The 14,668-nt window shown below is 36.4% G+C and overlaps 2 protein-coding genes across 2 annotated transcripts in view; both read left to right on the top strand.

Moving 5' to 3' along the window:
• Positions 1–10,487, top strand: part of edrf1 (erythroid differentiation regulatory factor 1) — a 40,702-nt gene extending 30,215 nt beyond the window's left edge. Inside the window, exons 19-25 of the mRNA XM_056476921.1 lie at positions 697–923; positions 2,591–2,749; positions 2,833–2,982; positions 4,904–5,057; positions 6,519–6,634; positions 7,011–7,183; positions 9,568–10,487. Coding sequence (XP_056332896.1) covers positions 697–923; positions 2,591–2,749; positions 2,833–2,982; positions 4,904–5,057; positions 6,519–6,634; positions 7,011–7,183; positions 9,568–9,736 — 1,148 coding nt within the window. The 3' untranslated portion in view covers positions 9,737–10,487. The remainder of the gene's footprint in view (positions 1–696; positions 924–2,590; positions 2,750–2,832; positions 2,983–4,903; positions 5,058–6,518; positions 6,635–7,010; positions 7,184–9,567) is intronic.
• Positions 10,488–10,912: 425 nt separating this feature from the next.
• tonsl (tonsoku-like, DNA repair protein) overlaps positions 10,913–14,668 on the top strand; it is a 49,005-nt gene continuing 45,249 nt past the window's right edge. Inside the window, exons 1-2 of the mRNA XM_056476399.1 lie at positions 10,913–11,142; positions 13,323–13,418. Of these exons, the coding sequence (XP_056332374.1) occupies positions 11,118–11,142; positions 13,323–13,418 (121 nt within the window). The 5' untranslated portion in view covers positions 10,913–11,117. The remainder of the gene's footprint in view (positions 11,143–13,322; positions 13,419–14,668) is intronic.

Raw genomic sequence — 14,668 nt, 5'->3', positions numbered from 1 at the left:
CATTAATAATGATCTTAAAAGGGGTCTTAAATTTGACTTGATGAACCTGCAGAAACCTTGTGTGTGTATGCTGTCATCCAAAACCTGGTGTGCTCCAATCAAAGGATCAAAAACCCTTAATAGATGTGTTTTCCCCCTCTTCCGAACTAACTTTAGTGCATTTTGGCTGAAATATAAATGCAAAGCGGAGCAAAGACATCAAAATGAATCAAAAACTGGACACCAGTTAGATGTGACAGTAAAAACAAGCAAATCAGAGTTTTGGTTAGTCACAAATTTGAGCTCAATACATGCATCAGAAACAAGTCTCCTTGCAGCAGATCTTTATTCAGGAGTGAACTCCTGATGCTGCTTCGACTCTTTTACAAATTTAAGCCCTTTATTTTCAACTGATAAAAATACTATCACCAGTGAATGCACAAAAAAATTAACCTGTTTAGCCCAGCACACAGCATTGTTGTGTTGCAAAGTGTACGTCATAAAACCTTTTTCTTGTCTTGTTTTGTATTTTCAGCGTTAGGTTGTAAAAAAGACTGTATGAATGCAAAGCAAACCAGCAGTAAAAGTATAATTTCCTTTTCTGGTCCGGACCAGAAGAACCCAGAAAACCAAGTTACAAGTGCGAACACACCCTTAAAAACAAACAATGCTTTGCCTTAAAACATGTTTGTGAAGTCCATCTTTCTCTTCCTCCAGTGCGCAGGAGTGTGTGTGTGGCCGAGCAGGAGCTGTGGAAGAAGAGTTTCTCATGTTTTGAGAAGGGCATGCAGTATTTTAATGCTATTTCAGATCTGGTGAACACAGCGCTGCTGCTGTGTAACATAGGCCGTCTCATGCGCATCTGTGCTCAGGCCCACTGCGTCACCACTTCAGAGCAGAGCAGAGGAGAGTTTTCACCTGAAGAGACTCTCTATTACAACAAGGTCAGTCACACACACATGCCATTTGATGAATCAATCCTGCTATTCTACTGATAAAAGTGCTATTTATTAAGAATTATTGCTATTACTTTAAGGTTGTTCAAATATAAAATAGTGCTGCGCAAAGATTAATCGCATCGAGAAAAAAACGTTTGTTTTGATGTGTGTACTGTGTATATTTACTATGTGTATATATAAATACACTATACATATGCTTGAGAAAAAAATGATTCATATTTAGATATAATTAGTGAAGATATAATTAGTGATATAATTAGTGAAGTTTTTTTTTCCCTCTCCGCTGTCACCACTGGCTTGCATGGTTCGGGATCTGTAGAGCTGCGCATCGTTGGATTTGCTCTTCAGTATTTGGACTCTCAGTAGTGATTATTAAACCACACTGAACTGAGCTAAACTGAACTGAACTTAAACACTAAAAACTGAACTACACTGTTTCAATTTACTATGACCTTTTATGTGAAGCTGCTTTGACGCAATCTACATTGTAAAAGTGCTATACAAATAAAGGTGAATTGAATATGAACATAAAATAAATGTATATGATACAAATTATATAAGAGTTTAAATATCTATGTAACAAAATAGTTTTGAATAGTTTTGTTTTTCTGTATTTGTGTTTATCACATATACATAGTAATATAAATTATACACATAAATACATCATGTCAAAACAAACTTTTCTTTTGGATGCGATTAATCACGATTAATCTTTGCCCAGCACTAATATAAATATAAACATTACAAAGATTGCGATTATTCAAAATTTAATAATAAGTCCTTGCGTACATGAACAAAAAATCTTGGATTAAGATTGTCACGATATGCGTCAACATATGGTGCAGTAGCACGTCAGGGCACCCTGAGTTCGAATCCCGGCTCGAGGACATTTCCCTACTCTCTCTCTCTCTCTCTCTCTCTCTCTCTCTCGCTCCCTCCCTCCCTCCCTCCCTCCCTCCAACTTTGCTTCCTCCAACTTTGCTTCCTGTCTAAATACTGTCCTATCTAATAAAGGCAAAAAGGCCAAAAATAAATCTTAAAAAAAAAATTGTCTTTATTAATGTATTTATTACTATCCTAAGATTATGTATATTTTATAATATAATAATTGTATATATCTATATATCTCTTGGATAAAAGCTCCTATTAAAATTATTATTTGGACTATTCATGAAACATTTTATTATTATTAATAATATTACTACATATTTTATATAATAATTTGGCCCTAATAACATTATATAAATTAATATGATTGATAATTTTGTAATAAATTAGCCTTATCTTCAAAAAAATTATTATGTATTTTTCAGAATATTTTATTTTTATAATTTATTATTTTTCACATTAAACATTTTTATTAATATTCTTTTATTCATATTTAATAGTTTAATATTTTGTGTATGTACATTTTATATAATAATATATTAAGTTAATACTAATACTGCTACTACAAAAATATTAATAATATAATTAATTGCTTTATTATTATTGTTCTTCTTATTAAAATATTATTATTATTATTATTAATAATGATTTCTCATTTGTAAGTCCCTCGGATGCTATTGTCCGCTAAATGAATTCACTTTAATGTAATAAATCCGCAATAAGACAACAATAAAGTAAAAATAAGTCTTTTTCTCCAACACCAGGCCATAGATTACTATCAGAGAGCGCTGAAGGCTCTGGGCTGCAGAGAGAGTCACTCCGCTGTCTGGGACTCTGTTAACTGGGAACTGTCTACAACCTATTTCACACTGGCTACACTCCTGCAGGATTACGCTCCACTGTCCCGCAAAGCACAGGAGCAGGTACTACACAAATAAACACACACCACACGTGTCTGTACACACTACTGAAAAGAAAAGATCCACATGCGTGTAACTTGTTTCAGATCGAGAGGGAAGTGACCGAGACCATGATGAAGTCTCTGAGATACTGTGACCTGCAGACGGAGTCCGCTCGCCAGCCTCTCTACCAGTACAGAGCAGCCACAATCCATCACAGACTAGCTTCAATGTACCACAGCTGCTACCGCAACCAGGTACATCAGCACATGTGTGTATAGAGGAATGTCTACATACTTATTATGTTATCAATAAGAATTAAAGGGGCCATGAACTGCCTTTTTATTTTCTTAATTCTGTTCTGAGAGGTTAATGTAATATAATGGTATGATTTTGTTCTAAAGTTTGACAGGACAGCCTGTACTTCATAAATGCTGCTGTAAATACATTTAAAAGGAGTGTTCACCCAAAAATGAAAACTCTGTCATCATTTACTAACCCTTTTAATATTCTTTCTTCTGTTAAAGAGCCCATATTATACATGAAATAGGGTCATATTTAGGTTGTAAGGGTCTCCAACAACAGTCTAATATGCATGCAAGGTCAAAAAACACTTTGATGGTCTTATAATCTGCATTATTTTTACCTAATTATCCCAGCGACTCTCATATGATTCGTTCAGCGATTCATTTGTACCCAAACCCGTCCTCAGCGCGAAGCTAATCTGCGCTGATTGGACCGATGACAGCCTGCTGCGATTGGTCGACACGGACAAGGCTTCAGCGTGAGACAGAGTGAAATGCCCAGCTGCTAATCTACAATATAAAAGTAGTCACAGTGCATACACGCTTCATAGTGGATTTTGGCTGCCAGTGGGTGAATGTAAATACAGACGATGGACTAGAAAATACTAACGACTAACTATTTTATTGAGCAAAAAGTCCAAGAACTGGCGAGGAGATCTACGCGGTCACAGTCTTCTTGCTCTTTTCACACACACACACACACACACAGGGCCTGCGCGTCCATAGAGGAGCAATAAATACATAATTTGCAAGCTAGAGTAAACGAGGCAATAATTTTAATCGCACGTACTTACACTTGTGAAATGGGGGTAGAAACTGATTCATGATCCACTGATCCATGTTCTGACAGTCTTCACTGATCCTTCCTTTAACAAACTGATGAAGTCTTCTTTGTAAGCATATAGTTTTCAGAAGCACTCAGAACTGCTCTAGGCTGGGCTATATTGCTGATGTTTCATCTTTGATTAGACTGTCCATAATATCCATCTGCACAGCGTGACTTCATTCGACCGGTGTCTGTCTGTGTGTGTGTGTGACTTTTTTTTTCTGTTAGTGGGCGAGGTCGCAGGTTTCAAATCTCCCGGGTTTGCGCGCCCAACTACTTGTGTTTCGTAGCTGCGTCATCACGAAACACCTAATGACTCGTTATCAAGACGACTCGTTTGAAGCACTATGAGTCGACTCTTTTATAGATGAATCAATAGTTTTAAACACTGTACACTTACAGATTTAAGCCTTAGCTGGATATTTCACTTCACTTAGAGCTGTGTGACACACTACATGGAAGGGCATTTTCAAAAACCCATAATATGAGCTCTTTAAACACAAAAGATGTTTTGAAGAAAGCTTAAAAAAACTGTAACCATTGACTTCTATAGTACTTGTTTATCCTACTTTGGAGACCTTTTGAGAGGTTTGTGTTGGGGTACAGTGTAGGGCAGTGGTGCTCAACCCTGTTCCTGAAGATCGACCTTCCTGCAAAGTTCAGCTCCAACCCTGATCAAACACACCTGAACCAATTAATTAGGACCTGAACAGCACTTGATAATTACAGGCAGGTGTGTTTGATATGGGTTGCAACTGAAATCTGTAGGAATGTTGATCTCCAGGAACAGGGTTGGTCATGCCTGGTGTAGGGTATGTGATTGTGCGAAGGCTATGTTGGACCTACAGTGTGCACTCTTAAGTTTAAAGTGCCCATTAACCAGATAAGCTTCAGTATAAGGTGTTTTTAGACTAATGAGCAGGGCCAGACAGATTCTGCGGACTCATTGACCTCTAATGTGTCAAAAGATCAAGCTCATTTCTCATTTCCAAACCACTTTAACTTGTTCTCACATGTGTTTTTCCTCTCCTTTTTTCTCCGCGTTAGGTTGGAGATGAGAGTGATCGTAAGCAGCACAAAGCTCTGGCAGAGCAGCATTACAGTAAAGCCGTGCGTCTCTTTGTGAATCTGAGTGATGCTCCGTGTGAATTGCTCCGCACACTTCTGGAGAGAGTGGCCTTTGCTGAGTTTACCATGGCAGGTGAGAAACAAACACACACCACACAAATATAAGCAGTGAGAGGTATAAGCAATTGACCACCGGTAGAAACAGATCAGTGCAGATCAATGACAGTGCGAAACAGCCTACTGTAACGTCTGCAATTATACAAAATAAATAAATAAATGCAACATATATGAACACATACAGACCCTTACAGTCTCCGATATGTTACCAACTACAGATAAACTACACACAACAGACATTTAGTCCTTGTTTGGGTTAAAAAAAAACAACACACAAAATATAGCCTACGGTCAATGCAAACCTCTCATCTGCATCTTTAATCTTCAGCAGCTCATGTAGCCTCTGTTAGAGAGTAATTCCGTCATTCCGAGCTCATAATAGTCCAAAAGGTGAAGATAATAGTTAAACATGGCAGTTTGTTCATGTTTTAGGTTGCTGAAAGAATCATTTGCTGCTGTTTTTTCCGGCTTCTCCTTTGTTTTTTCGTGCTTCACTCAGCATTTGTCCATTTCTGAAAGGATGTCAGAAGGACTTCAATCACACGCATGTTATTATCATGAGCTCAAGAAGTTTGTTATTTCAAAGATAGATGCGTGGCGAGCGCATGAGAGCTCTCTAGAGAAAGTGAAACCACTCGCGCTTTCAGACAGCATAAACAACAAGACATACGATGGATTCAGCTGCTCTTCTTGGCTTTGTGGCTGTTCATCAAGACGACGACAAGGTTTGTTTGAACTCTGGTCGACCATGGCTCGTTATTATATGTATATATTATTACGGTGTAATGTCTCGACTATGTATTTAAAAATGGTGCTTCCTTTGTTCTCATTCTCCTGGCTTGTGCACGCACTAGTGACGTTTGTTTGTAAACCAATAGTGTTCAGCTGCACGTCTCGCTCTGCCTTTTGGTACCCTTTTGTTGTGCTAGGTACCCTTTGGAAAGGGTACCCAAAAAGTGGTACAGTACGGTTAGCTTTTTAGTACCTTTTGACAGTGGAAACAACCATAAAAGTGTATATATGCACCAAACATTTCTCTTAAACTCCATCATACAAGAACTCAATGAGGAAAACAATGATTACTTGTGAATGTACCACAAATCATGAGGCACTACTTACTTTCTCAACCTTAAATACCTCTTTTGCACAAAATGTTCCACAATATTGTTTGTGTTTTACATTAGGTACTTGTATAGTATGTCTTAAGTCATGTGTGTAGTTAACTATGTACAGTATATGTATAGTTACTGTAGATTACTGGTATATTAGATATGTATAGGTTTAAAAAACTTTGCTTTTACATGAAGTGTTGTTTATATTCATGATTATGTTGTTTATTTATGTAGCGCTGTTGTCCTGAGAGACAATATTTTGCTCCACTTTATGTCCACACATGTAGCTGAATGACAATAAAGCTCAGTATGACTTGATGGTGGCACACGAGCTGGATGTAATATGATGTGTTTTTGCGTTTCAGGTCAGAACAGCAGTGCTGTGAAACTGAAGACTCTGACAGGAGCTCTGGAGATCATGTGTGAAACACGACATGCGTTCAGACTCATTCATAAAGAGCTGCTGGAGCAACAAGAAAATGTACATACATATATACTGCTTATTTATGTTATAATACTATTAGAAAATTATTATTATATTATTTATGTTATTTTTCATCTATTTTACCTTGTATTAAAGTGTCTTAAATTAAGAATATGATATAGTTCATATTTATTATAGCTATTATTATTATTTTAGCTCTAAATTTCTTTGGATTAAATATATGTTCTATAATAAGATTATTATATTACTATTTTTATCATCATCATTATTTCTTATTTGTTAGTCCCTTGGATTGAAGTGCATTAAATGATAAGATTATTACATTAAATTTCTCATTATTTTATCATTATCATTAAAATTGTTGTTTTCTTAATAAAAATAATGACAATAATGGTGAGGGGTATGTTGACAGACAACGACAGCTGAAGACAAACCTGAAGAAGTCCATGATGGTTCAGAAAGTTCCTCTTCCTCTGAGCTGAACACAGAAGAGGTGGTGAAGTTAATTGGCATCTTCGAGCCCAGTTTCTCCTTCCTGTTACTGCAAGTGATTAAACTCAGCTCTGCAAGCAAACGAAAACTCAGGTATGAGATACTAAAACTTGACTTTTCTAAAGCATAAAAGTACCATAATATGTTTGCAGATATTTAAGAAACATTCTAAGTGAATATATTTGTTGATCTGAAAAACAATGCAAAAGTCAGTTATTCTCCTTAGAAAAATGTGCATTCTGTTGGAGAATGTCTGCCTTTGTTTTGCTCTGTGTATCACCGGCCACTGCCAGCTTACCCAGTTATATTTTGGCACTCCTGGTTGCCTTGCTGGAAAACACTGCATGTTTAATTTCAGTCATGAAGGCTATCTTAATATACGCGGGCCTGGTCAAAAATGCGACCTCCGGACGACCGTAGCAGCCTCCAAAATGAGATGCAGATTCAGAATTGACGCATGTTGTCACATGAGGTGGTTTTTAATTAGTAAATAATACAAATATACCCCAAAAAATAGCTGAGCAGCTTAAAGTGTCAGGCTCAGTCATCAGTAGGCCCACACGGAATCTCCGTGTGCAGAAATCCGCAGATTTTTGGCCCATCATTGAGTCTAATTATTCACTTGTGTAAATGTGTAAACATTTATATTTATTCAGTTTTTAAAATAATTTCCCTAAAATTGACTAATATTAAAATGTTCATATGATTTATTTACAATACAGTTTGTAAAGTAATATTTTCTGTCTTGTAGTTGATATATTACATGAAAAAATTTACCAAATAAGTGGACTTAATAAGATTTGCATTGTAAACATTAAAAAAAATGTAAAAAGGTATTATTTATATCATGTTATATATTATGTTTTTAGTTATGATACTTCCAAAAATACATAGCATAAATCTGCATATTTTTTTACATAATTCTCAGCAGAAATAGCAATAAATGTCTGCAGATTCTGTCTGGCTTTGATTATCAGGCACACTCACTCCTGTTGGTTTCAACAATCTGGCAACTTGCGTAATGTATTAAGTCGTCATCGAGTGTAAAAAGAATAGAATGCTCTCCAATATTTTGAATTTGGACTGTAATACCTAGTGGTACAATCCCACATACTGCATCTTTAAGTGAAATAAAATTAAATATTCATTTATTCATTTTATATTAATTTATTCACTTAGTCCCATTATTAATCAGGGGTCGCCACAGCGGATGCCCTTCCAGCGGCAACCCAGCACTGGGAAACATCCATACACTTTGGCATTCACACACATACATACACTATGGTCAATTTAGCTTATTCAATTCACCTATAGCACATGTGTTAGGACTTTGGGGGAAACCAGAGCACCCTGAGGAAACCTACACGAACACAAGGAGAACATGCAAACTCCACACAGAAACACCAACTGACCCAACCGGGACTCGAACCATCGACCTTCTTGCTGTGAGGCAACAGTGCTACCCACTGAGCCACCATGCCGCCTTAAAATTTATTATACTGTTTTTAAATATTCTATTTCTAATAACCTTCATTCCAGAAAGCACTGTTTTTTTATTTAGCTTTTTTCTTTAGTTAAAAACAACAACTGAAAAAGTCTGTAAAAAAAAGTTAAACTGTAAATATAATACATACCAGATATATTCATTCATTCATTTTCTTTTCGGCTTAGTCCCTTTAATAATCTGGGGTTGCCACAGCGGAATGAACCGCCAACTTATCCAGCACGTTTTACGCAGCGGATGCCCTTCCAGCCGCAACCTATCTCTGGGAAACATCCATACACTCACTCACACACTACGGACAATTTAGCCTTCCCAATTCACCTGTACCACATGTCTTTGGACTGTGGGGGAAACCGGAGCACCCGGAGGAAACCCACGCGAATGCAGGGAGAACACTACCTACTGCGCCACTGCGTCACCCCTATACCAGATACATATATTATAAAAATACCATATATCATTGAGAGCGGTGGGCCGAACGTAATTATACCAAACTATATTACATTAAAGTTGCCATGGGTAATTTCATGGGTAATTATTTCATAAGATTTAAATGGAAAACATTACTTTACATTGTATTAGCTAATGCAGTATAACATTTAAAATGATAACTTATTGCAATAAATGCATAAACAATCAAATTTATAACACAGATGAATTCAATGCTGAATACACTAGTCAAGCAGAATCTGCATTTGCCTTGATTTGTCCTCTATCTGTCGGGTAAACTAAATCTGATTAATTTACACCATTTAATGGAAACATTTAATTTCAGCTAGCTTTTAATAATAAAACAAGTAATAATAAGTAATTAATTAATAATAAAGCAAAAGTTTCATTAGATTTTGAAATGACAATCTCTAAACCATCCCCATCATTCTTCCTCTCTTGTCAATGCTCTAGTTTGGGCATCTCTAATTTATAGCGTATTATCACATGCACTTACTCTGTGATGTATTGTTTTCCTATGCAGTGGTAAAGAAGAGGAGCAGGTTAAGGTCTACAAGAACGTCTATTCTCGTCTCTTACGGGCCGAAAAGTCTGTTCCACTCATGCAGCGGGTTTCGCTTTTCCTGGAGCTGCTGGATCAGCTGAATCCAACATCTGGAAGTGAAGAACCAAGATCATCATCATCATCATGAGAATAAAATCCAGCTGGCTTAATCAATCTAGAGGATTTTTCAGCCACATGAACCTATTAATGCCAAGCATGCCACAGTTTCACTGAATCAATCGTACTTTCACACGAGCAAGTGACTTTGAATCAAAATGTGAACTATGACCCTCACCAGCAGTGTCTTTCTTATGCCCACCACATTGTGCTGGACTCTCAATGAGATTTCTTTTTTTCTTTAATGAAAACATTGTGATAATAAACCCAAATTGTGCAGTTGTTTGTATAACAGATATTTATTGCCAATGCGACAATATGTGAATCTGTGGTTTTGTTTTACACTTTTTATTGGGAAGCACACTTACAGGCTTTTTTCCCCACTTATGCATAAATAAGCTCATGAACTTTAAAAAATGCAGGTTTTTGAATTATTAAAATGTGCAATAACTTAGCAAAGGTCAATGCAACAAGGATGATGATCCAGATACAGTATTGTGAATAATTGTGATGGCTTGGCTTTTCAAAGTGTTTAATAAATTTCCAAGCTGTTCAAAGTCAGTGCTATCATTACACACACACACACACACACACACACACACAAAGCCTTTTAATAAATATAACCCTCTGGTATTGATAATTTAAGAAACATACATGTGTTTTGACATCATTTTTGAGTTAATTTTGCAACTGCATTATTGACCTTGGTATCTAAAAGATTGAAACCCCGTCGTTCAGTTTTACCCCTGCTTTTTTGTATTTTTACGACCTTTTACTAATAAAGTCCACCATTTTTGACCGAAAAACACCATTGGGTTTATTTATTATTTAATAAATCGAATCCAAATACGCTTAAAACATTACTTTCTAGTCTGTGTCTTCGAGAAAACACTATCAGGGGATAGTTCACTTCATTAATAACAACACCTGTTATTATCAAAATAAATGTATTTTAGGCATTATAATAATGGTATCTAATAAACTATATGGGGATATTGGTCATTAAAAGAACAATAATATATTTCTAACCTAATAATGTGTTATTTACCGCCATATGGAAATTTATCATTTCTCTGAGAAACCGAGATACGGAGTCCTTCTCAAGATGGCTTCTCGATGTTGACACTATTAGCAAGAGCATTATGGGAGCCTGCTGACGCCGCCTTCACTGACCAATCAGCATCTCCCAATGTTTCCGCAACCAGAACTTTGGCGCGCCGCTTTGAAAGAATTAACTCATGAAAAAAGACGATCAAAAGTACTGATCAGCTTTTAAATCCCGATGTGAAGAGATCAATAAGGAGGTTTGTTATAGCACTACATTTTTGCGCGCGGGCGTAGTGTTTATCAGTCATTAGATGCGCGTAAATTTGTGGTGAACTCCTGTAGTGATCCTGCTGAAAGTGGACAGGATGACGTCCACAAAAGAGATCAAACGTAAGTTGTAATTTATATAATCGTCAATATTTTTTATTGTGTTTTTTTTAAAGATCAGTTTAATATCTGTGTTTTATGGCCATATTATTGCAAGTACTAGTGAAAAATATGAATTTTAATGTAACCCACAACATCCACACATTTTGTTTGTATGTTTGTTTACACATAACGTTATGTCAGTTGGATTTTTTGTCTATATATAATATATTTTTAATTTAAGTACTTATTTAATGTTATATTTTTTCTTTATTTTCTATAGGGCATATGTGAATATAACGGCAATAATTCAGTTAAAATAAAATGTTTTTAAAAATTAAAAATGTAACGTGACAAATTGCGTATGCGTAAACTATGTACGCATTTATAAATATTTGTAAGTTTTATATTTATATCTTTTATATTCTGTGTTTATTAGCGTAATATTTATTAATTTATTTATTTTTTGAACATGTTTTTATTTTATTTTTATTTTTTTTAGGCATACACAAAACAAAACTACAAACACAACATAAAATGCCTGACACAAAACATAACTGCATATACTAAAATATACATAAGGCCTAAGCCATAAACTATTATGTTACAAATATTACAATATGGCAGGACGAGTGAGAAGTTTGATGAAAACAGAATACACATGAATGAATGACTATACGGACATTATGTCATTCTGAGTTTCAAAATGTCACATAAAGCAAGGTATATATTGGCCAGATATGGTGTCCAAGTGCGAATAAATATATCAGTTGTGGAGTGGCATGTTAAGTATTCCAGGGGAATAATCTCTTGAGTTATTGAATGCCATCCTTTGATGGAAGGGGGCTTATCATTGATCCATGACATCAGAATGTTCTTCCTGGCAGCAAAAGTTAACAGGCAGAACAGTCGTTTTTCATACTTCTTCCTAATTAGTTTGCAAGGAAAACCCAGGAGAAGGGACAGAGGGTTTATATCTATGTCCAGACCAAAAATGTTGTTTATTTGGGCTACGATTCTGCTCCAATAGGCCTAAATCACCTGACAGTCCCATATGCAATGAATATAATCCCCTATATTTGATTTGCATTTAAGGCATAGAGGTGAGTGGATTGCATTGAATTTATGTCTTAATTGAGGTGTAATATGAATTCTATGGAGGATCCTGAGTTGACTGGCTCTGGCCCTATTGCAAACTGAAAGCTTATTGGGTAGAGACCAAACCATCTCCCTTTCTTCTTCCAAAATATCCACCCCAAACTCTTTTCCCCAGATTGATTTGAGATGGGAGTTACAGATAGTGTTATAAGAGGACAGAGCCTTGTAGAAAAAAGAAATCAGTTTTTGTTTAGGGGATTTAATAGAATTTTCTCAATTACTGTAAATGAGTATTTAGAAGTAAGTGTGGTGTTCTTAAATATGTAATCTCTAATTTGCAGGAATCTGAAGAAATGTTGAGCGTAATATTTATTTATTAAATAAAATGAATTTATTAAATGTATAAAATTATTAGTGATGAATTTAAACCTTATAACTTAATGAAATAAAAATGGACAAAATATAGTTGTCTAAAGGAGAGCATGAAAAGTATAAAGATGTAAAAAGATAATTACTCAGTAATTAGTAATACTTTGTACACTAAGTGTGAATAGAGTAAATAGATTTCTTAACATGTCTCAATTTAATTTATAGTTATATACTATTATTCATTCATTTTCCTTCGGCTTAGTCCCTTTATTCATCAGGGGTCGCCACAGCGGAATGAACCACCAACTTATCCTGCACATGTTTTACACAGCGGATGCCCTTCCAGCTGCAACCCAGTACTGGGAAACCCTCATAAACACTCATTCAAACACATGCACTACAGCCAATTTAGCTTATTCAATTCACCTATAGCACATGTCTTTGCACTGTGGGGGAAACCAGAGCACCCGGAGGAAACCCACACCAACATGGGGAGAACATGCAAACTCCACACAGAAATGCCAACTGGCCCAGCTGGGAGTCAAACCAGTGACCTTCTTGCTGTGAGGAGACAGTGCTAACCACTGAGCCACCGTGTCACCCCTATATAATATTATAGTTTAGCAAAATACATCATTATTGTGAATAGGTCTATTTTTAAGAAAATATATATAAATAGTAGAACTGTTTATTGGCATGACCACATAAGCTACATTCATCTCTTCGTGTGTTTGCAGAACTGCAGAAGGCCAAGAGTAAAGCCCAAAGCAGCAATAACCTGAAAGAAGAAGCCAGTTTGTGCAATCAACTGGGGGAGGTTTACGCTAAAACAGGTAAAATGGACTTAAGCATCAAGCACTTAGTACATTTAAAGGCACAGTTTCCCCTGTAATGAAAATTTCCTCATCATTTTCTCAAACTCAAATGTTTCCAAGCTTGCATGATTTGTTTTTTTTCTGTTGAACACAAAATAAGATACTCTGAAGAATGTTCAGGGAAAATAGCCATTGACATGCATAGGAACAAAAATACTACTGCTTTTATTTTTCTTTTGTTATTCAGTATATCTTTCTTTGTGTTCAACAGAAGAATGTACACCTTTCCAACTGCTTGTTAACGGAAATTTGTAATCAGCCAATCACATGGCAGCAATTCAATGCATTTAGGCATTTAGACATGGTCAAGACAATCTGCTGCAGTTCAATCCGAGCATCAGAATGAGAAAGAAAGGTGCTTTAAGTGACTTTAAACGTGGCATAGTTGTTGGTGCCAGACGGGCTGGTCTGGGTATTTCAGAAACTGCTGATCTACTGGGATTTTCATGCACAACCATCTCTAGGGTTTACAGAGAATAGTCTGAAAAAGAGAAAATATCCAGTGAGCGGCAGTTCTGTGGGCGCAAATACCTTGTTGATGCCAGAGGTCAGAGGAGAATGGCCAGACTGGTTCCAGCTGATAGAAAGGCAACAGTAAGCCAAATAACCACTCGTTACAACTGAGGTATGCAGAAGAGCTTCTCTGAACACACAACATGTCGAACCTTGAGGTGGATGGGCTACAGCAGCAGAAGACCACACCGGGTGCCACTCCTGTCAGCTAAGAACAGGAAACTGAGACTACAATTCACACAGGCTCATCAAAATTGGACAATAGAAGATTGGAAAAATGTTGCCTGATCAGATGAGTCTCTATTTCTGCTGCAACATGGTAGGGTCAGAATTTGGCGTCCACAACATAAAAGCATGGATCCATCCTGCTTTGTATCAAGAGTTCAGGCTGGTGATGGTGGTGTAATGGTGTGGGGGATATTTTCTTGGCACATTTTGGGCCCATTAGTACCAATAGAGTGTTGTGTGAACATCACAGCCTACCTGAGAATTGTTGTCCATCCCTTCATGACCACATTTTGTCCATCTTCTAATGTCTACATCCAGCAGGATAACGCGCCATGTCATAAATTGCGAATAATCTCCGACTGTTTTCTTAAACATGACAATAAATTCACTGCACTCAAATGGCCTCCACAGTCACCAGATCTCAATCCAATAGAGCACGTTTGGGATGTGTTGGAATGGGAGATTGG

Source organism: Danio aesculapii, chromosome 17 (assembly GCF_903798145.1).
Source record: "Danio aesculapii chromosome 17, fDanAes4.1, whole genome shotgun sequence".
In the NCBI taxonomy this organism is placed as follows: domain Eukaryota; kingdom Metazoa; phylum Chordata; class Actinopteri; order Cypriniformes; family Danionidae; genus Danio; species Danio aesculapii.
The sequence above is the reverse complement of the archived record's forward strand: the minus strand, read 5'-3'. Positions and strand labels throughout refer to the sequence as shown.